Source organism: Rhipicephalus microplus, chromosome 1 (assembly GCF_043290135.1).
Source record: "Rhipicephalus microplus isolate Deutch F79 chromosome 1, USDA_Rmic, whole genome shotgun sequence".
Lineage (NCBI taxonomy): Eukaryota > Metazoa > Arthropoda > Arachnida > Ixodida > Ixodidae > Rhipicephalus > Rhipicephalus microplus.
The window spans coordinates 268,112,547-268,136,386 of NC_134700.1; the positions used below are offsets into that span (position 1 = coordinate 268,112,547).

The 23,840-nt window shown below is 46.5% G+C and overlaps 1 protein-coding gene and 1 long non-coding RNA gene across 2 annotated transcripts; one reads left to right on the forward strand and one right to left on the reverse strand.

Moving 5' to 3' along the window:
* Positions 1–3,260: 3,260 nt before the first annotated feature.
* Positions 3,261–9,904, reverse strand: LOC119187283 (uncharacterized). The gene is made up of 4 exons (XM_037435470.2): positions 9,886–9,904; positions 8,658–8,709; positions 6,676–6,688; positions 3,261–5,852 (listed from the first exon to the last, which is right to left on the reverse strand). The coding sequence occupies exons 2-4, from the start codon at positions 8,704–8,706 to the stop codon at positions 3,371–3,373; spliced, it is 2,544 nt and encodes an 847-aa protein (XP_037291367.2). The 5' UTR covers positions 8,707–8,709; positions 9,886–9,904; the 3' UTR covers positions 3,261–3,370.
* An 11,383-nt stretch (positions 9,905–21,287) lies between these two features.
* Positions 21,288–23,840, forward strand: LOC142769783 (uncharacterized). The gene is made up of 3 exons (XR_012885836.1): positions 21,288–21,613; positions 22,930–23,015; positions 23,380–23,840. It is a non-coding gene; the product is annotated as an uncharacterized LOC142769783 (long non-coding RNA).

Below are 23,840 nucleotides of genomic sequence, written 5' to 3' on the forward strand. Positions count from 1 at the left end.
AAAACTATTTGCTGAACCAAGCTTAAACGAGCCGAATATGCTAGTTATACGCTCATAGATGCAAGAGTTCTTTAGATACACCTTATTTTATTATGGGGACCTATGCGCCCCGTGTACCTCAAAGGGAAGACTCTGCAAGGCCGCTCTTCCAGCTTTCTCTGGGATTGTGCAGCGCGTCCGGCGCAGGCCTGGCGTTTATATAATTCCATTTGTTGATGCTGCGACTGACAATGATGAAGAATGATGTCTGAGCTTTCCCTAATGGTTGGGAAGATTTAAACCACCAAATCGTTACACAGATAACATTGTGCGATGCCTGGTTGCTATTTCACTCTTCTACTCCGCCATATTATATCTGTGTGCCCGACTTGATGCCTGTACATGGTATTTTTCCGAAGGAGTTTCAAGAACCAGCGTTTCTCCGTGGTAGGATACTCAGCAGCAACGCAGAGAACCTGGCTTCAGATCCCGTTAGGTCATGCATGTATTTGTTTTTCTTTTGAATTCTGCGCGATATCAGTTGCAAACAGCGTCGTCAGCACATAACTACGTCACCGAAATCGACTGTTGCGATCACGTAACAGCCTGTGATGAAAGAGATTAGCAAGGAAAGCCCAGACTTGTGGTTGTGTGTCGTCCTTCGGTGGCAAGACCATGGCGGGGCTGTACGGGCCAGGCTGCCTTTCCTTTCAATAGAAATGGCTTGCGTGACGCCACAAGAGTGCAACAACAAAAGCTCGCGGCAGCAGTTAATCGCGTGTACTTGAGATCGGCCCGATAACACTGGACGTCGGTGGACACTCGAACACGTCTGTAGGCTCCGACCGGCCTGTCGCAGTCGCGTCTGTACGACTGTATACGCGGGCGTCGTGGCCTGTAGTCGAGTGCTCCTGAAGTGGCGCTGCTTGTTTGCACCCTGTACCGCAAAATAAGCCGATAAGATGACAATGGGACGCGAAGGACGATAAGGGACGCTCACGCGACCCTGCAGCACTTTATAGTGATTGGGATGACGACACGACCCTTTTGAGTGGCAAAAATGAGTGGCACCTCGCCCTCTAAGCGACGTTCAGTCCTTCACTCCCTTCACTTATAACACGGGTGTGGTGCAATGCATAATATTGCACGATAGGCACAGCTTTCTTTACGTTGACGTCGCTCAATCGTGGTTCTATTTTTGCGGAGCGGTGGCCGTCGGCTTGATTGATATGTGGGGTTTAACTTCCCAAAACCATTATATGATTATGAGAGACGTCGTAGTGGAGGGCTCCGGAAATTTAGACCGCCTGGGGTTCTTTAACGTGCACCCAAATCTGAGCACACGGGCCTACAACACTTCCGCCTCCATCGGAAATGCAGCTGCCGCAGCCGGGATTTGAACCCGTGACCAGCGGGTCAGCATCCGAGTACCTTAGCCACTTGACCCGCGGCGGGGCAGGCCGTCGACTTAGTCAAAGTACGCTGCAGATCATTTTATTCAGGGTATGCCAACATCACTCCAATATGACAATTATTGGGGTTTATGTCCTAAATCTACGCTATTATCATGAGAGGCGCCAAAAAAAAAAAAAGGCGGGGAGAGGGTGAGCTTTGAAAATTTTGGACACCTGTTTTTTTTTAACGTGTACATAAATGTAAGCACACGGGTTTACTCTGTATTTTACCTCCATCAAAGTACGGTTCGGTCCAGGCAGCCGCGGTCGCACTTCGGTGGAGGTGGCATGGTATAGAAGACCACGTGCTGTGTGACGTCAGTGCGCGTTCAAGAACACCAGATGGTTCGAATTTCCGGGAGCCCTTCGTTACTGCGTATACCTCGTAATCATATCGTGGCATTGGGACATAAAACCCAATGAGAAGCACGAACTGCCAGGCGAATTGGCAACTCCTCTTAACAGTGGTGCGCGAAAAAAAATGAAGCACAAAGGAAGGAAGCTGGACACAGTGCACCACCGCTTTTTCGCGCACCACCATTAAGAATAACCCAAGTTTTTAAATATTACTGTTATTATCGTTAATGGCGTTATTAATCCTTCGAAGTGCGGCCGCTGTGACTGGAATTCGGTCCCGACGCCTCCGGGTCAGCGTCCAAGCACTATGACCACTGAAGTACGGCGTACAAGGGCAAGAAAGTGCGTGAAACGGGCACGTACTTTCTGGTGCTCGTATTTGGAGTGTTTTGATTTTTAATAAAATGGCTAAATAGCAACTAGTTCGCGTTTTGCTTAGGATATGACTGGTTAACTAAAAAAATGAAACCTAGTTTACTTTAGGTGAATTGGGTCAAATGCCACGTATTTATGTTGAAGATGCCGTCGGTAGGTTTGTTTATTTGCTGTCTAGTTATTAAAATAAAAAAATATTAAGAGTTTTCAATTGTTGTTCTAGTTGTCAAGTTGTCCCTTGCGTCCTTGTCAAGACTTACAAGACGCGTCAAAGTGACGCTTTTCCAGCGAGGTGCGTAGACACACACCACGTGGTTACATTTCAAGTCGAAATTCACTCTAATTTGAACAAGTATACAACTTGTCACGCTCCGCTCTCTAAGTTCCATCGGAGCCGTTCTCGCGCAGCGATGCAACGCCTGCGTTGAAGCTTGCACTGAATACATTGAACACCATCGCAGTAGCAATCTGAGGCGATTTTAGCATCTAGAGTTTTCTACTATCATTACTAGAAGTAACTCTGGCGCAGTGATTGTTCAGCCTTCATGGGAATTATGGGTATATAGTTCGAGGATATGCCTAGTCTTCGGGCCTTCAAACGTCCGCGTGGCTTAATTAGTTTATTGTTGGTTTGATGATTGTTCAGAGTAGAAAGAACATATTGTTGTGAACTTTATGACCCGATAAGAATTGGCGAGCCAAAAAAAAATTTAGTGTGATGAAGTAGAATTGTAAGACGTTAGCTGAACGTCGTCTTGCGACGAAGCAGCTTCGGGCCATACGAAGCCAAACGGAGCTGAAAGGATGGAATTTTTACCAATTAATTTATACCTGTCATTCAGCCATCAGCGCATGACTGAAGCGCCATGCGTTGTGGCTCCGATATATGCTAGCACCAGATTTCACTCTAGCGCTTTATTAGGAAACTCTGTGTCTCACCGCACTGCCAGAGGCTTGCTTTTGCTTTCAATGCCTCGCTTTCGGGCTTACTTGTCAGTTCAGTCACTCAGACCTCGTCATGGCGTTTTTTAGTCTGTACGAACGAGGCGTGCTCAAGGCATGTGGTTTTCCCACATTGTTACACATATCCAAACATTGTGTCCTTGTTGTAAAACTTTATTGAACTTGTAATGATCAAAAGCGGAATTCTGTGACCCGCTTGTAAAGCACAAAAAGGAGCGTATATTCTTCATTCAGTGCTATACCTACTGGTACTTCTTGAGAAACTCTTCAATCTCCCGACACATTTCGCCGATTGCGTCTTCCGAGGCAGACCATTCCTCTGGCGGAGATGCTGCAGTTGTGGAAAGGAGGCGGTCCAGTCTCTGTTTCAGCAGCGAGAGTTGCCTTTCCTCTTCTGGTGCTTCTTTAACAGCGCCATATTGCGCAGGTCTGAACAAAGAGAAAAGCTTCTTCATTAGTTCACTGTGGGCCTTGTTAAACTTTGACTTTAGAGATTCTAACTGTTTCTTGATAAGAACAGCTTGCTCCCCTACTGCGTCTTGGAGCTCGACAACTTTGGCGCGTATTTTTTGACCAAGTGTTTGAAACTTCTCTTTCAACGTCCTCGCTGTATCCTTAAGCGTGTCTATTACGCTTTGACTGGGGACACTGTCTTCGGCTGCGTACATGACTACACCTGTCCGTCTCGCGAGCAGTTCACGCACCTTTTGCCGTATCTCTTCGCGTAGCTCAGCGATAACCTCCTTAACGTGCTCCCATTTATCCGCAGTGAGGGTTTTAACATCTTCAAGAAACGTTAGGAGCTTCTGACGAAGCACATTCAATTTCTCGTAAATCCTAGCGGCGTTATCTTCGAATGATGCGTATGCTGCTGGCCGGAAAAGTTTAAAAAGCTGCCCCTTTAGATCTTCCCTAGCGCGCTGAAGCTGGGCGTAAAGGTCCTTCAACTGCTCCTGGATCAACGCTGCGTGCTCACCAACAGCTGCCTTGAGCTCCGAGAGTTTGGCCTTGATCTTTTCTCCAAGGACAAGAAACTTCTCTTTCAACGTAACAGCAACATCTTGCAGTGCTTTGGTGAGGTAACCTTCTTGTTCATCATCTAACGCATGGTACAAGGCAGGTTGGGCTTTAGTGCGATTAAAATATACACCAACTTGGTACCTGATTTCCTTACGAAGGCGTTCAATCTTCGACTTAACGTCATCGAACTTATCCTGTCCCTCATCTAGTTCTTTCAGCAGAACAGCCAAACGCCATCTCAGAGAGAACATTCTTGTCGCCAAAGAGAGCGTCCTCTCTGCCAAGGGGGAGCTCCTCCGTACCTTGTTTTGGGTGTCGTCACTGCTTCTTAGGTCATCTGTTTTTCTATTTAGAAGTTCCTTCACTTTCTCTCTGATCTCGCTACGCAGGCCCTGGATGATCCCTTTGAGCTTTTCCCACTTCTCGCCTGTAGCCGACTGAACTTCGGTGAGAAACTTCTGAAGCCTTTCTCGCAGACCGGTGAGGTAAGACAGAATTTGGAAGGCGTTTACATTAGAGTCCGAGTACGTCGCAGGGACGAAGAGCTCAGAAAGCTTCTTAGAGAGTGCTTCGCGCGCAATCCTCAGCTGTTCGGAGAGAACCCTGAGTTGTTCTTTAATCTGCTGGGCGTGAAAACCAGCGGCTTTTTTTAGTTCTTGAGTCTTGTTCTGTATCTGGCCACCGATAACGAGGAACTGGTCCTTCAGTGTCCTTCCAATGGCCTTGAGCGTATCCACGATGTAGGCCTCGTAGTCGTCATTATTCCGTGTGTCGAGGGCAGTGTAAGTGGCGGGAGCCGTGGAGCCGTGGAGAAGCTCCTGAACCTTTTGCCTGATCTCGCTACGCAGCTCCTGGATAAGCCCCTTGAGCTTTTCCCACTTCTCGCCTGTAGCCGACTGAACTTCGGTAAGGAACTTCTGAAGCCTCTCTCGCAGACTGGTGAGGGAAGATAGAATTTGGAAGATGTTTACATTGGTGTCCGAGTACCTTGCAGGGACGAAGAGCTCGGAAAGCTTCTTAGAGAGTGCATCGCGAGCTATCTTCAGCTGTTCGGAGAGAACCCTGAGTTGTTCTTTAATCTGCTGGGCGTGAAAACCAGCGGCTTTTTTTAGTTCTTGAGTCTTGTTCTGTATCTGGCCACCGATAACGAGGAACTGGTCCTTCAGTGTCCTTCCAATGGCCTTGAGCGTATCCACGATGTAGGCCTCATAGTCGTCATCATTCCATGTGTCGAGGGCAGAGTAAGTGGTGAGAGCCGTGGAGCCATGTAGAAGCTCCTGCACCTTTTTTCTGATTTCGCTACGCAGCTCCTGGATAAGCCCCTTGAGCTTTTCCCACTTCTCGCCTGTAGCCGACTGAACTTCGGTAAGGAACTTCTGAAGCCTCTCTCGCAGACTGGTGAGGGAAGACAGAATTTGGAGGACGTTTACATTAGAGTCCGAGTACCTTGCAGGGACGAAGAGCTCCAAAAGCTTTTTAGAGAGTGCATCGCGAGCAATCTTCAGCTGTTCAAACAGAACCTTAAGCTGCTCTTTGATCTGCTGGGCGTGAAATCCCGTGGTTTCTTTCAGTTCTTGAGTCTTGTTCTGTATCTGGCTACCGATAACAAGGAACTGGTCCTTTAGTGTTCTTCCAATGTCCTTGAGCGTATCAACGATGTAAGCCTCATCGTCAGAGGCTTGTCTCTTGTGCAGCCGCAGGGACCTTGGGGATATAACACAATTATTTTAGGTTATTCCTCAGTAAAGTGATTATTGTCACAGTATTATTTCTATTATTGTGAAACCATGCGACTACGATAGCTTGATAAGTTTGTATTCAGTTAATACCTAAGACGTATGTTATTGTATATTCTGGGCTATGCTCGATTGGGCCGGGCTTTACTTCGACCAGCTGAGTGCTGTGTTTATTGAAAAGTCGCACGCCATGATATTCGTCTTATTTAGGTCGTGGAAATGCTGCTTATGGAAAATGTAGTAGGTTGATGTCATATTTTTAAAATATTGTGGTGTATAAGTTACGTGAAGTAATACAGAGAACGATTGAGTCATTAGAGTGTTAATTTTATCGAGAATAATGCAGATGGGGAGTTGGTTGGAAGAAGTTGCACTTAGGTTATAGTTACAAATAAAAATGAACCCAGCTATGAGAACATCAACCACTGACAGTCGACTTTTTTCAAATAAAATGTTCAGCTTTTGTAAGGTTATTGTGTTCTTTTGCCCTCTAGCTTGTGCACGTAATGATTACAATTTTGTCCATCCTTAAATGTTTGCTGAAGTGAACTTGTTTTGATAACGCTAGATATTGGCCGATGAAATGCTTTGATCGTTAAGAATATTGCTTTATATGAAGCGACGAAAGGGGGGGGAAGGCGATAACGCTTATGTTTTGGCAAATATACTGTGCCGCCTGAGGGCAGGGAAGTGACCACAGAGGTCAACGCTAGTGCTGTGCTAGTTGATGATGATATTTCAGTACTTAACCATAAAATAGGAACAATGATAGCGAAGAGCTGAAGACTTACCCCGCATTGCACACTGTAGTAGTCCCAGCAGGTAATGGGCATGAAACGAATACAAAAAAAAATATTGAGATAACGAGAAATTTGATATCCTAGAAATTGGGACACAATATATGTGATTTTGTCCGTATTTAAAGTGAGACGTAGTGAAACGATTATAGTGAATAGTTTATTTTTTCTACTCGACATCCTGCGGTGGTATACCGAGCATGTTTAGCAATCTTTCGAAGCGGGTTTAGGTTATCGCACCACAAGGTGTTAGGTTCAATTTCAGAAATTTAGTATTGAGAGAAGAAGCCTTTGGAGATTGTTTAATACTTCATTATTCGTGTGTCAGCATATTGCACTGCTCTGCTCTGAACGCGCTACTGACTGCTCGATCTGGGATGTCATGGTATGTGGTAGCCTAGCGAGCCTCGTGCAGGTATTGTTTAACGTCCGAGTTTATCTCTTCGTACACATTAGTTAACTTACGCATGTGGTAAGAACAGCTGGTTAATTTATTGCTTAGTTAATTCAAGTACAGCACAGCTTCCTATCATGGGAACAACGTTGTGCAAAGGTATCCAAGACGAAGAACATAGATCGATCACTTTGCCGTTCGCAGTGCAAGTAATCAGTATATTACGAACGTAAACAGCAAACTGTTAGAGTATTGGGTTCCCCGATTAGGCAGGAAAAACTCAAGTAAATTATTTTATTAACATTTTGAAAAGTGTGCGCTGTAATTGCGCATTTAACCGTTTGTAGTCTTTTTTAAGCTTTTGCTTGCTCCTTTTTTTCTCATGAGTCATTTTTCATTAACGACAATCAGCCTGGTTGTATGCCTCCCTGGGAATTCATCACCACCACAACTAACAAGACAACAAAGTTTTGGCGCAACAACACATCAGCTACAATTGACGATTGCTTCGTCATCGATGCGCCATGCGCTAACACCTGTAAAGTATATACAAATGCTGCTATCCTAGAAGACAGCGAAAAGACATCCTTCCTGGGTACGACGCATAATTTTGTCAATTGTCACCAGCGTTATATATTCACGGAAGCCAGTGCTTTAATGATCGAACTCCAAGCCATCCCCAACGCAGCCCAGGATTCAACCTTTGAGCTGTCTACAATAAAGCAAATTGATATAATCACTGATTCCTTAGGAGATATTCAGAAACTCAAGAAAGCTCACAAGACGATGGAAATCTGCGAGGCAATTCATAAGATGAACCGCGATACAGCTACTTGCGGCCAGGTACATTGGGTTCAAGGCCATGCTTCGAGCCCACACAATATTGTTGCTGACCAGCAGGCACACTGCCCTCCAAATATATACTTTCTAGCTATTCCCCTTCCACCTCAACCTCTAAACTCAGCCTCACTCCGCCAGTATACACGTGCTCTTATTCCACCGTGTGTCTGGTCTCTCTCTCCTCCCCTTACTAGGGCGGAGGAAGTCGTGCTTAGGAGGCTTCGGGCAGGGGTGGCCCTTACAGTGGCTGTTATATCATAGTGGAACTGGTCGCAATTACTAGTTGGTGATACGTGTTCATACTGTACCACTGCAGTGACGCAAGCAGATGCATGCCACCTTATGTGGACATGCCAAGGTTTACAGTCGGAACGCTCCCGTCACCTCTTGCAAGCCGGTCTTCGCTACAATGACACAACCAGTTACATGGCATCACGCAACCATATACATGAGAACACATTCCACAAGACACTACTTCAATTCATACTCAACACCGGCCTAACGGCGCAAATTTAATACATATACACACAAAATATCATGCTTTAAGGGCAAGTCTATGTCGCAATAAAACTATTAATATTAGTATATAACCGGCTTTTCAAGAAGTAAGCTTGTTTCTTTAATTTTCGCAGTCAACTATCATTAAAATGGCGGTACCTTGTGAAAAATTCAACTTATATAAGGTCAATATCCTGCAGGTCTCAAAGTTGCGTGTTTTTGTTTTAAGAAAACATTAACTTACGGCTTGTCGCTGTTACAAGAGCGACCAGGGCGATGAAGTGGAGCTTCATCGTCTGGAAGGGGAAGAAAAGACAAATAAAAAATTGTGACCGTTGCATGCTCGCCCAATCCCTGCAGCGCCAATCAGAGCTGCTCTTTCATTCGAAGTAGGACTTATATGACTCTGCGCCAGTGACGTAGCCCTGCAGTGGGAAAACGGGCTCGTCCATTTCCGCCCTCCCCCCCCCCCCCCCCTTTTTTTTTGCCATGGCATGCAGAGCACAAAGTGACCCTCAACCGCATCTACCTGCCCGGCCGCCACCTCAGATCAAGATGGTGCTCCCCCTTCTCCCTTCTAGAAAAAAATTTCAGCCAACGCCCCTGCTATGCGCACTGAAGAGTGACTTGGCGGTGTTAGTGAAGCTTGATGCTCAATGATGGTGTTCTTAACGTCCATTGTCTACTGCTCAAGCTTCTACAATCACTACTTTTCTTATCACATAATGGCGGGAGGTGGTGGGGGGGGGGGCACGAATTCGCTTCATACCGTTACTCAGTAAAAGTTGTTTCGTCATTATTTAAAGAGCAGGGTTATGGTCACGCAGGTTGTTTAGAGGTGGCCGAAGGCCCCTGATGATGTCGCGTTCCAACAACTGTTGACTCGCAATGTTACCCCCGCTAAGTTAGGGGCAAAATACAGCCAGGGCTTGATGAGAATCACGTCATCACTTCCTTTTCACCCGTGCTGTCATTTGTACTCGAGAGAGGTCGTTGGCGTCTTAAATAAAATTAGCCCCCTCCCCCCTAGTTAGCTACCCTGCGCGTGCCTGGGCTCCCTTCGTTACTTAACGCATTGCACCTCAAACTAGGCACCTGAGTGCTCTTTTGCCTTTCGTCTCCTTCGAAACGTTGCCGTTGCTGGCGATAATCGAACCTACGTTCTTCGGCTTAGCAGGGTGACACTACCGTCGTCATGCTACCATGACGGGCGCGCTCACGGGGGCTCTCGTAAAATGGACGCATATTATGACTAGCCGTGAGAAAAGAAATAGAGTTAGACACCTGTGGACATAGTGATTTACGAGCAAACAAACGAAGTTTAGACTTAGCGTGCACCGTGTGCTAGGACATGTTAGCAATCATGTACGAAATAAAAAAAAATGATAGTGATTGAAATAGCGGGATAGACAGTTCCCGGACATCTTATTTGGACAATATCGAAGAACCGCGCTTAGAAATGAAACACTCACCAGGATGTGGACAGTAAAGCAGCGTTGGGAGGCATGGGTGGCGATCAGCTTTATATATTCGCATGTCCGAGGCAGACGACGCTGGGACTCGATGCAGCTGTCGTGTGCACTGCGATAAAGCTGGATCCGGATGTATGGCAAATGTATGTCAAGATGTATGTCAAGTTCTCACGCTCAGCAACAGAGGCAGTTTCACCTGCTCACAAGTTTAGGGTGCTGTTGCAAGAGTGTGAATTATCTGGCAAATATCCCGCAATGTTGTGCATTGGCTGTGCTTGGCTAAGATAACTTCGTGAGGCGAAATGTTAGCTTCTGAAACAACGCTTGTTCTTGTTATTCTGTGTTATTTCACTGGCAACCAGTTCATGTCTCAGCCTCGTATACTGTGAACTCGTCTCTTGCTCTGGACTGGATTTCCACCGCACTCTTGATATCAGAAGCGAATGTTTTTCGTTTATTTAGTTCCTCCTACCCGTGTCGGAAATCACGTGTTGAATCGCTTCAACAGCTTTTCATGGGAGTATTGTTGTCTTGAAAAGCTCTGCAATGTAGTGCGATATGCTGCGACGAAAAAAATGAGATGTGCACTCTAAAGACAGCGTCAAACCAGTACTGCAAGGAACCTGTGTTTAATTTATTCATTGTCTGAGTCATTGAGTGAAATTTGCGCGAACTGTGTATCAGTTTGTGCGAAGTGTGTTTATCATGTTGGTTGGTGTTGCCAGAGATGGCTTACCTTCACTGCGTTTTGATTACTGCTTTCGTCTTTTTTTAATGTATCTTTGTTTCGAGCAGAGATAACTTTGCTGCTTACTCCTTTCTTAAAACATGTATAGGAGCGGACGTCTCCTATGACGTCATGCCTTATTTCTCGTTTATTGCTTAATATTAAAAAGAGAACCTATCCATAATGTCGTTGCTGCTCACAAAGCTATATTAACAATTACTGAAGAACGCATACGCGTAGTTTTCATTGAAGGCCGAAAGCCCACGCGACGCAGCTCGGCTGGTTTTGAAACATGGCGTCACGTTTTACGTTGTGAATTAGTTCCTATACTTCTTGCCAGATCTGACAGGCAAAATGGCGATTACCCCGGTGAGAGCTACTCTGTCCGTAAAGTCTTTGTTGCGCGAAAGATTCACTTCAATGATGGCTGTAGCGAAAATCCCGAACTGATAAAGCTCCTTTCTCAGCCGAGGGAGTGAAACTATACGATACAATCCTATGTACTAAAGCTGCTGAGTGCGACTGTGGGATCTGTGGATTTGTAGAGAAGAGTGTATGCCAACATTCTTTAGACTGCCCTCTACGACGACTTACGGAGACAGCGTTTTCGGCATTTTGAATCAGAACCAATAGCCTTCGACTGCGGGCGGTCCAGTATAAAGAAATTTTTTAGCCCGTGATCACTCAAAGCGTTACCATTATCAGGTAACTTAAAGTTTATAATATATTAAGGTCAACTAGGCCTATCATATATTATATTAAGGTCTATCATATATTAATATATTAAGGCCTATCATAGTTATTATGTTGTTTTGTTGGTTATGCTGTCTATATATGTGATGATTCATTCGAATCAGCAAATATAACATCTTCAACACAAAACTACATACATATTTGTCCGTACTCGCCAATGTAGGTGTTCATGGCGTTGTAAAATTTTATCAGCTTAGTTTCTCGAGATGATAAAAACCGGGAAGGGAATACGAAGGTTATTTATAGAATATTGCTTCGATGGTAGTGAAGTAGTGGGTGCGTTTATAAGGTATAATAAAAAAAAAACGCACTGCTGCGCTATTACCTGGAGATACCCTTCAACAAAAAAGGATCTTCACAGTTGAATAGTGCACTTTACTGCAGTATGTGCCACCGTGTAAGATAATCGTAATCATTGTCGTAACGATTGCTACGATTGTTTTCACTTCTTTTTTCTTGCGCCCATTTCATGGGGCAGAGGCTGTCATCCGTATACACGGAGGCAGGAGATTGGATTGGAAGCACGGGTTATTACACCCCTAGCCCTTCTGAAATTTCAGAGCTTGTACATGCGTACATATACGCGTTCACGCTGAAACACTCCCATAGACTTACACAGAGGTAGGACAACAGTTCAATGAAATGAGTTGCAATGCATTAATGGGGATAAAACCCATTCCGTTCGTGGGATCCACGCCCTCAACCTTTGAACACGTGTCCGATGCTCTACCGATTGAGCTACGACGGAAAGCATTTGCATGACCCCTTCGACGGACATTTTCGTATACTCCTAATTCATTAGAGTGTGAGCCAACGCCACTCGTATCCAAGGTGGCGAGTGTGGATAGTTCATTTGGCTGATTTGGCTGGGTGTAGAAAATAAAAGAGCACATTAAAACTAATTTCATGAACTTCGTTCAAAATCATGGCTGCAGTTTAATTAGGGGACCTCCGTGGCCCGACCATTACCCATGGGCCGGACCTCGCCGGACGAACAAGCGTGAACCCCTGCCTGAAGGCGCAGCAGCTGGACTAATATCGTCATCAGAATTATCTATCTCTTAGCGCCGCACGTTCCGTTGATGCTGACTGGTACATAATAAAGACGTTTTGTGCGTTAATATTCACACATTTGAGAAAAGGTCGATATGTTTGGGTGCCTAAAATAAATTTCGCGAGCTTCGTACAAAATCATGCTTGTAGTTTAGGGGGACCTCCGTGGCCCGATGCCACAAACGTCTGCAATCCTCGTTTCACCCGCACGCCCCATCGTCCAGTGAAGGGCGCTTTCGTGTAGGGAAGACGACATCCGGCGACTGACGACCGAGCAACGGCGCCACCGCGTCTTCCCTGCACCTGTACCGAAAGGGGTACCCATGTGTTCGAGGAATGGGAAATGACCTCGAGAGGGGACGGGAGCACACGTACGCCGCGAAAAAAAGTTTGGACTGCTTGGAAATCGGCAGTTAACGTGCAACCAGCAAGAAGCGTGGTCGTCGGTGTCGCGAGGCTCGCGTAGGCGGTGAGTGTGGAGTGACCCGCGCAACGTGTTGAGACGGCTGCAATACCGGGCACCCTCGTCGTCTACTAAGCTGGCGAGATCTTCAGCGGCACCCGTCAACTCTCCTACGTGTGCCAATAGCGGGCGTGGTCCGTATAGAACTTTTTATTGTGGCTTTCTTTAAACTGTTATTTTGTTATAGCCAGCTTTTCAATGACGGTAGCTGTGTGCGCTGCGTCGCACGTAGCAATTCAGAAGCGCGACCACGATCCTTTCGTGATCATTTCTTTGTATCTCTTTTTCCCTTCCATCATGTCATTATTTCATTTAAATTTTACGTATTTGTGTTTTATTTGTAGCTGTTGTAGTGTATTTCGAGAGCATAGTTTGTTTTATTGCTGTTCTTTCCATCGCGCAAATTTTTGTTGTTTCCTATTAAGTTAATTTTTATGTAATCTCCTGCCAATCGCCCGAGCTTTAAATAAATGCTTCTCTGTTTTTAAGCAAATCTCTGTGTCTGCTCTACGTGTGCGTTGGTCAGGCTCATATATCACCACACGTGCAACCCCGCACGGGTCAACCAACCTGCAAATAAATTTGAGATGTGCCACTTTGAGACCTTTCAGGCGTCGCAGGCCGAAGCGCAAAGTGGAAGCCTGCGAGTCTGCCGCACGTTGACGTTGGATCGGCGGGGCCTCACCCGAAGTGTGTGACACCCGACCATCACTCATGGGCCGGACCTCGCCGGACGAACAAGCGGGAACCCCTACCTGAAGGAGGAGTGGCTGCACCAATAGCGTCATGAGAATTCTCCATCTCTTTGCGCAGCACGTTCTGTTGATGCTGACTGGTACATAATAAATGCGTTTCGTGCATTAATATTCACAAATTATAGAAAAGGCCAATTAGTTTAGGTGCATGGTTATAAAGGGCTGCTTCTAAGCTGAAATGGCCGATTCTTTAGCGAAGTCATCAATAAGTGGGCCAATTTTAGCGTGTTTCCCACCATCCGCTCATGCGACGGCTGCGCGAATTCGCAGGCGTAACGTTATAGAAAGCTTTGCAGGTATACAGCACAGACAAATTCCACGGAATCTAAGCAATTACTATATCCCTAGCACCGATCATTTTGTGAAACACGTTAACTAGAAGTGGGAATTGCGAGGCTGCGTTGTCAGGTGCCGGAACTAAATTTCCACCGGCACAAGTCTTGTCAGCCTCTTTCTGCAATGCGCGTTTTCTGTGGCGAGCGAGAAACTATAGGCTATTTCTTTTTGAACTGTAGGTGATTTACTGCGGAGCAAAGATTCAGGTTAGAAAGTCCTTTACGTGTTATTGGAATGAATTTATCCGTGTCCATGATTATGTGTTTTCGAGACTCTCTTTCTGGGATTGGCAGCGTGAACGTTCACATGGCTGTGCGAAATTACCCGAATGAACCCTAAAGAGATAGCGAACTAATTCATGTTATTGGCGGGATCCAAGTCCTTCTGTGTTGATACATGCATATTTTTATTTGTTTATCTTTTTGAAGAATAGGGTGTAGATTTATATAATATGTAATAATAATAAAACCATTAAATTTTGTAAATTTGATTAGGCATCAAAATTTCATTCTAAAATTTGTAAATTTTTTATTCCTATAACTTTAATTGCTCTGAAATTCTATGAGACTTTAAAGACCACTCAATTTCGGCAAATACCCCAGAGTGGGTACGAGCAACAAGAGAAGGCGAACACAAACAAGAATGCTCGCCTTCTCTATTCTAAGAATAAATTCGTTTATGTAAATATTTGTATGCATTACATTAAGCACCACACTTTCCTAGGCTATCAGTCGGTAATTGTTCTGTTAAACCTCCATCATTCCAAATCTGAGCAGTAAATTTTGAAACCACTCGATTCTTGGCCGATCCCCCACAGTGGGTATGCGTCACTAACAATAGGAGAACAACAACAGCTCGCCTTCTTCGTCCTCAGTCATGGCGGGTGGCATGCAGTCAGCGGCTCCGTCTCGAAGGCAGCAAGGGTTCGCGCTGTGCGCCTACAGCGTGTCTGTGGTACTGGGAACGGCGCTGCTGCTACGTTTTATGGTGCCCAAATTCCCGCTGCTGTCCGAGAGTGCATCAGCGGACGCCTCCTCCGCCCAGACCGCTTCGAACGGCTGCTGTCCCGATCTGCTGGAAGAGCTGGCAGCCACGATGAACGAAAGCGTCGATCCCTGCGACGACTTTGTGCGGTACGATGCGCAGGCTGTGCGTTTGTATACCAAGGCGATGAACTGGGCTAGTTCATGCATGTTGATGTGCTTGAAAGCCAGCAGGAAACACGAGCACAGAGAAAGAAAGCGACGGGACAGGTCGGCTTCAGCCTTCTCTGTGCTTCGAGTGTCGCCTTGGTTTATATGCTGGGCGGTTGTAGTTTTCTTCGCACTGAATCCACGGGCGTACGCATGAGACGTTGGGCAAAAATGTGTCCCCCCCCCCCATCCCCACAATTATTATTCTAAAGGGGGTGCCATATTTGCCCGTATTTTTACTCAATCGTATACCTGTCCCTTAACATTTTAGAGTGCGAGTTTATATGGTCATGCTGTTTTTTGACCGTAATGATGGTTAAGGGCTGCAGGTGTTGCATTCCGAGAGCGATTTACTTCTTATTTTTACCGTCAGCCCAAAGATGGGCACAGAAGGTGTAGACGTCGAGGAAAGCACGTTATCATTCCATTTTTCATTTTTTCCTCATTTACTGTGCAGCTTGTTTTTTAGAACTCGATCAAATTAAAGAGGAGGGGGCAGCACTGTTGTCAACCTTACGGTTGACAGCACTGCTGCCCTATTACTACATACTCCATTTAGGCTGTTTTCGGATTGATAATGGGATTTTCTTCGCACGTCTTGAATAAAGTTGACTTTTCGATCGTAATCGATCAGCGACAAAAGTAGCCGACCTAGGTGACATCTTCGTTGGGAGGGGGGACAATCACTCTGTGGGTAAAAACTTACTTATGAGGATTGACAAAAACCACCTTTCTCTTTAATATGCCTTCAAACAGAGATGCAAGGTTACCGTCATGACCGAACTTTCAACGAACTGGTCTATTTTCCCAGCTACGACCTTTAGCAGCACAAACAAACATTTGTAAAGTAGCTAATGAGCGTGATACATTGCAAGCTGCCAATGCGCCATCAAGGGTATCATAAAAGAAAAACGCTGTCTCCTCAACGCAGGTATGCCTGTGGGGACATAGAGCAGAGGATACGGCGTCTAGATTACGAGGAGAGCTGGTTCCACAGCCATCTCTGGCTTCCCGCACTGACGGGTGCGGCCAAGGACGAGGCCAGTGCTCTGCTGCGGAAGGTGTACCTTAGCTGCGCCCGCAACGACTTCCGGCCAAGGTCAGCGTTTGCGCAAGCCGGCACAGCTCTTCAAGAAGCTCTGAACTTGAGAAACACCGACGTCTTAGGCGTACCGGCACTAATAGTCAAGGTCACGGCCTCCTTCCGCATAAAATTTTTCATCCGCGTGAGCTTCGTGCAAGCACGCACTGCTCCCAGATGCAACATCGTCGTGCACAAGAAGGCCGCTCTGGACATTGACAGCCAGGCCTTCGACTACCAAGAGGAGACTGCAAGAATATTCGGACTGAGAGATAGTCCCCTGAACTTGACGGCCATCCACAGGAACGTGTTGGACGTGGTGCGAGGTGGGCCGTCAGACTGGGACGAACTCGCGGAGGCCGTGGGTAACGGCGACATCGATCACGATACGGCAAATGCCAGCTTGCACCTTAGCAATCAAATGCTGTGGCGAGGGGCGCTGGCTCTGTATAGCCTGTGGCAGCCGCGCATGCACATCACTGTCGACGAGGCTCTGCTTCTGCAGCGGCTCATGCGGCATTTCATGGTCACCTGGCACGACGTGTCAGTCATCTACATATTTCACCTGAGTACGTGGAGCCTGGTGGAAGACGCTATCGGTGACCGTTACACCATCGCCTGGCCGGGAGAGTGGCAGGACTCGTGCAGTCGTGAGCTGAGGCAGTACCACTACCTGTGGGCGGCGGCGGCCGCCTACAAGAAGTCATCCGGCGCCTCGGACCTCGTGGTAGCCTCGTCCATCGATGCGCTTCTGGGTGAGGTGCAGGCCGAAGTAACGCGTCTTTTTCCGGACGACCCCATCTTTCTACAGCGGGAGCTCAATTTCGTCCTCCCTGCCGAGCTTTTCCCGGCCGATTGGAGCGTCCCGAACGTCACATTGTCTTACTGGGCAAATCGGCTCGCTATAAATGATTGGTTGACGGGAGTCATGCTTTCTTCGGAGAGCGCCGACCCGCCTTTGCTCGAGAAAATCGCTGCCGGGAAGATACCGCCGACCACGTTTTTCGTGGGTCCCGCGATGTACGCCCGCGTTCGAGACGACGTGGGGGAGTGGTTCATCGTGAACGACGCGCTGTTCGGAGTCGACCTGGCCACGTGGGTCTGGGAGTTCGTGCTGAAAAACGTAACGAGTCGGCGCAGCTATCGTGCCTCGCAATTCATCACTTGCCTCAAAAATACCATGACGCTCAATTCCACAGAGCAGGTGGCGCTCTTTTTGGCCATCCGGTCAATGCTCACGATTCGCGGAGCGGTGGACTGGGGTGGTCTGTACTTTAGAGTCGGCAGCTTGAAGCCGCTGTCGAGCAGCAAGTTCTTTTACGCCGCTTTCCTCAATCAGGGAACATGCAAGCGGGCACTGCGCGGCATCGACTATCTGGAAAACGTCCGCTCCTCTGCGCACGTACTGAGGAATGTAGGCAATTTCCAGGATACCTTCAAGTGTCCGCCCACGGGCGCTGTTTCACAATACTGCTTTTAGCGCCAAAGTTTGTCCCCAAGTCTGTCGTATTCTTTTTCTCTTCGATCATAGCTAGCGATGACCAATAAATACTGCATTTCAAATCCGTTTGTGCGTGCTCTGCTATAGGCTTTATTGTAATGTTTTGCTCCTTTGGTATATGTCGATGCGCGGTGACCTGACTTGCCGGTGAACCGTGCTAGCAGGGAACTAATATCTAATCTCCCTCTCATTGCGTAAACCATGCTGTCGGGGATTCTTGCTACATCTATTTGTAACCGCTGTCATACCGTCCCAGTGAGCAGACTGTCGGGTTCTCACGGAATCGAGTTCCTGTACTGAATAAGGCCATGACGTTGCAGTCGATATTTCGGACCCCTGCTGCATAATGTTCAATCTGCACATTTAAGCCTGTGGTAAAATAACTACAAAGCCTTTTAATTTTGTGTGAAATTTGTTTTACTATATAATATTAGTTAATTCTGGGGTAACAAAGGTGATTATCGAAATATTCATTGTTTTATTCGTCATCATACTTACTTTTTTCCATGTTGCATGTTTTATGTATTTTTTAATGTCACGGCTTCGCAACGGACCGTGGGTCTTCATAGGTGTGTGAACAGGGAGGTGGGATATAATAATTTGAGGGGTGTGTTTAGTATGCCGCGTGCCTTTGCTCGGTCGGATATGCCCAGTCATTTTAGAGCACAGCTCTTCGGCGCCGTTCCTGCGTTGAGCGACGTCGCCGATGCCATCGGAGGGGTAACCGATTGACATGAAAAATTCAGCAAATTCCACGTACTACGGGATTCGATGCTACGAGGATCGCCGCATAGTCACATAAAATCTGAAGAGGCTGCTCTATGACCAGCAGGCGGCTCATCACACCTCTGAAAGGGCCGTCATCTTACCGCTAAGTTTATGTGCTAGCGATGCACAGCACAACCACTTCGCTTCGTTGCAGGGGCCGTGCAATAACGTTGGGGTTTTGTTGAGTTAAGCCATGCCGGACGCTGAAGAAGTCGGCTGTTGGGCTTGCTTCGAATAACATTTCGGTATGTTGCTATCGCATTCATTGCTTCAGCCTTTAGGTGCAGCTGTCCCTCTTTCTGAACCTAAGCCACGACGCTAGAGCAGCCACAATCTGCCACGACATGCTTTTCATGAAGCCTACCGTGTGACTGCATTAGGCCTACTGCGTCACATCCCTCAACATAAACGTCATGTTAGGGACGTCATGACAGCCTCTTGCTGTTCTCGGAGACTTCTCGTTAACTTTATTTATACCAAAATTCGCATGTTATGAAATGAGTGTGGAGAAAACACAATTGATATGAATATCATGACATGTATATGTCATGTACGTGAAGACGTACTCTGCAAGGTCTGGCATGACTCGGCTTTAGTGGATTAGCAACATGATTTATAGGCCGTAACATAAATAGTATGACCTGCATGTCACGCACATCATTACACGACAACACGCTGTCGTGATGACATGGTGGTCCCTTCATAGCCTTGCTGTATTCTGTAGTGTGCATCAAACGACGTGCGTGTATGCCGAAGACAGACGACAGGTGACGACGCGAGTGTTCATGACATTCATGTCATCTATACAGGGGCAGGTCCAATCTCTCATTTCAGGGAGGGCAATTGCATGAAGTAAAAACCGGAGAGGGAGTGGTTCTGGCTTTTATTTTTAGTAATTAATTAATGCGTACCTGACTTACGTGACCCCAAAACAGGAATACAGCTACGAGGCAGTATAAACGCCTCTACCAGAAGCCGCATGCGATATTAAGCTCTATTTTACCCGTCAAAATGTGCGCGTTGGAATTGTGTAAATATGGTAATTTGTGCTTACACACAGTAAAAATTTTTGCACCCAAAAGGGTGTAAAAAGGGTGCTTTTACGAGAAAGCACCCTTTGCAACACCCTTTAACACCCATAAATGGTCGATTGAAAAAAAAGCACCCCTTTGTTAGGGTGCTTGCCTCAATAGCACCCTAAAATAGGCTCTAAGGGTGCTTTTGTGCCTGAGAAGGGTGTAGGTGCCGATTCATCAGATGGAATATGCAGCATAAGAAGAACACATAATTATAATATTTGGGTGTTTAAGTCTCAAAAACCTCGATATGATTATGAGGGTCGTCGTAGTGGAAGGCTGCAGAGATTTTCACAGTGCAAAGGCTTCTACCTTTTCGCCTCCGCCTTAATTCGACTGCCACGGCCGGCATCGAACCCGCGATCTTCGGATTGGCGGCCGAGCAGCGCAGCTACTGCACGAATATGTGGACGTTGCGTTAAATGACGGCCTAATTGACTTAGAATGTGTGAAGGTGCTCTCCGAATACAGCAGAATGTCAGCAGAAGCAAATCGCGTTTCATCTATAATGGCAATTAACTGCAATCCATGTTACGAAAGCTTTCCTTAGCGTTGGTTATAAGCTGCATGTTTGCTATGGATTATATACACACAAATAATGTTCGCCCGAGTATGGGTGGGTGTGTGTGCGTGTAAGCGCGATTGTGTGTACACCCGTGCATGTGTGCGTGCGCGCGTATGTGCGAGTCCGTGCTTGTGTTAAGCGTGCCTGTGCACATGTGTACGCCCATGCATGCGTGCGTTTACGGTCGCGTGTGTGTGTGGCCGTATGTGTGTATACGGTATGTGTGTGCGCCTGTGAATAAATATGCGTGTGTATCAGCCCGTGCACCCTCGAATTTCGTGTGTGTGTGTGTGCCGGGGGGGGAGGCACTGCTTCTTATTGTTTAAGGTCCCACACCTGTTCAGACTGGGAGTCTATATGGGAGGTGGCTTAAGGAATGGCGGTGGTCAACGCACTGTACACGGACTATTCAGTACATGGAAAACAGCTGCACAATTTCGTACCTGATCGTTGCTTACGAACTTGCTGTGGTAGCTGATTAGCTACGCTGAGGTGCTTCTACGCTCGAAAACGTGGGTTATGAACAATTCCCACGGAAAGCTGTCACTGCACTTATGCACAACCATCGTTTATATTAACAACGTTTAACAAGAACGCGCCCTGCCTTTTCTACAGGTGCTTAGCTAGCTCATTGGGCAACCATATGGAATTATGTGCTGATCATGTGGTCAGCAAAAAGTTTGTTATAACAACCTCGGCACGTTTCGTGGTGCGTGCAAGCCTTCTAAACATCCGCGACTGTGGATTAATTTGTTCCAGCTTCGACTACGCATTCAGAGTTTGCGGCACCATACGCGGAAGTGCCAGACACAGACAATGCAAAAAGAAATTCCTCTGGAAAAAGGTGTAGCGATGCTCTCCCGCTAATGCCACCGAGGACGAAATAATTATTGTTTCTGGTCATTCCATGGTGCACTTTGTTTTCCGCAAGTTTTGCTTCACTATTTTTCGCCCACTGCAATCGCATTCCGTCAAAATACTCAAAGAACCCGAGGCTGGTAAATAGCCTGCGTCGCTGTGCGACTGGCTGGAAGGAGAGTTGCCATTTACAAGGAGTCATTCCGGGACGAACGGCCGTCCGCCGTATGCGCTGTAGCGTTTGCCTTTCGGCGCCGTCCTGGCGGGTTTCAAGCTCCTCCCCCCCTTCCACCCCGCTCACCACGGCCAGCGTTGCTCCCACAACGGCGGCGTAGATAAGCGAATAGTTGCGTCACCGAACACCAGCGTCGACAGCTGCGGCGCCGCCAGTGCCTCCTCCTTCTCTATCTCAACGTCGCTCTCTCTGTCTCATCGTCTTTCAAATGCGTTGCGTTGGTCTGGGGTCTTGGCCGCTGTGTGTGTGCTAGCGAACAGGCGCATATTCAATGGTGGTCACGCATGACACCGTGTTCGAAGTGACGCTCGGATTAAGGAATATTCATGGAGTGGCGGACACGGACAACGTGGGCCTGTTAACGGTGAGTGTACTGTTTTCGTAGGTAGTAATCATACAGCGCTAGCTGGGCGCCTGCAGCAGTTCTGCCGAAGTAGGCTGCCAACCATTTACAACAGCATGCGTTCGCGGGCCTGTTGCAGATGCCCGATTAAACGTGTGACTTAACGAGTTCACACTGCTATGCGCGATGTTGTGTAAGTGCCTGCATCACTCATACAGTGAGTGATGTGATCACTTAACAAGGGCGGGATTAGTTGCTGATCGCACATTGTCTCTACACTGCACAAAGTGATTGATATTGTTTTAAGATGTGCTTTGGGCTACATCGTAATAACATTTCTATTAATACTCAAATGTGCAACATGCTTCTGTAGGTGTAAGCGTAAAAAAGAAAGAAAAAGCAAAAATTATGTACAGAGGCGCACTGTACGAAATGGCTTTTTTTTTTGCTTAAAGACGGTATAGTAGGAGGTGCTGATATGCCGCGATGCTCCCAGCACGTGCGCCTCGGTCTTTGAGGCTATTTAGGACAAGTGCCATCAGCAACAGGGAAAGATCTAGCAGACTTCCAAAGGCGCTTTGTTGTGCCCATCGCCGTGCGTTGTTTTCCCTCGTTTCTGTTTGCTGTTTTTGTGCTTCGCTTTCACCTGCGATAATGTTCGGCGTTATAACAGAATCGAGAGAGTATACGTGGCTGTTGGAGCTATGTGCGGTAGCTCTAGCATAAGCCATGGCTGCTGCAACGTAGTCGGCGTCCGCGCGCGTTGGTGTCGTTCGAGCGCTCTTACTTGCGTGATTGTGTTTAACTGAGTATTTAGGCACGGGTTACGTTTGTAAATCCCGTAGTGAATAATCGCTAATAGCGTGCCCCTGACTGCCATCAGAGGATGGGCTTGGTTGTCGAAATATGCCAGACGCTTCTTCTGAAAGCAAGCTTTGAATTTTTTTTAAAAAGAAGTACTTTCATACGTGCAAGGCAGTGCCTATTGCAGGCCCGCAACTCTTTAAAAACTGGACGAGCTATCACATCTTTTATTAAAATACAATGAATTAAGATGATTGAATTATAGATGACGAATTTCTGTGCTAGATTAGGTGCACAAAACACATGTTCGCAGCCCTACGTCTAGAAAGCAGGCAAATAGGAAGCACAGCGTCAAATTTGGATTAGATTCCATTGACGGAGCGTCTTGTGAGGGTAGAAAGAACGAGAAAATTGTTCATTTTTGATGCCCTTATAGAGGCAGTCGGAATTGCACTGATTGGTGACTTGTAACAATTCCTCAGATTGTTAGAGGCGTGATTAAAGTCAGTAAATCTTTTACTTTTTTTTTGCAGACCTCTTCGCTAGTGCCACGCCCAAGATCATTTGTTCTCATGTAAAAGAGAAAGCAGAGATGTCTTCACTGTTTGTACATGAAGAGGTAAGTTTCTTGTGCATCTTGATTAATGTTACATGTTCTGAACGTTGTACTTTAGGAATTGTTTTTCACACTGGCTCACTACTCTAGAAGGAATGTGACTCTTAGGTGAGTTCAGGCTTTCGTAAGTGCCATTTTTGAGCTGTAGTCTTAAACTTCATCTCATTTCGGGAATTTGCTGTATGCTCGAAAACTCTTATCTTTATCATACTAAATTATTGGAATGTATGGGTTGTATGCTTCGAGTTCAGTGTAATGTCAATTACACGCCATTTCGAAGGATACACACTACACATTCTTTATATATGGTGCTGCCAGAACAGCACGAACATCCTTTTATGAGAAGTCATATTTGCTCTTATTACAGGATGGGAGGGTGCCGCTGACGTCCTGCGTAGTCTACCCCCCGGCCCCAGCCTAGAGCAAGCCTACTTCCTGAACCTCCACATGGATAACCGAAAAATCTTCCGTGTCAGTAATGACGAAGAAGGAGTGACAGCACTGATGAGTTGATTTTTTTTATTTTCAACATTGTCTACGGCCGCAAGGCCTTTAACATCCACTGTGATTGAGCGGCTTTTTCTCGGCGTGAGTTTGGAGTTTATCAAAGAAGTTGTTCAGGCAGTACGACGCTGAAAATTTTAGTGTCACAATGCCTGAACAACTTTTTCTAGTGTGGTCATGGTAGATGAACAAACATTGTTATTTGTGTAAGTTATTTTGCTTAAATATAGCTGGACCATTCCATGCCAAACGTCCCAGCCACTTTGGCGACCATCTGAATTGTATTTGAAAGAAAAAAGTGCTGACTTACTGCGTTGAAAACAG

Coding starts and splice junctions, on each gene's coding strand:
- LOC119187283 (XM_037435470.2), bottom strand. CDS start 8,706: ATGAAGCTCCACTTCATCGCCCTGGTCGCTCTTGTAACAGCGACAAGC.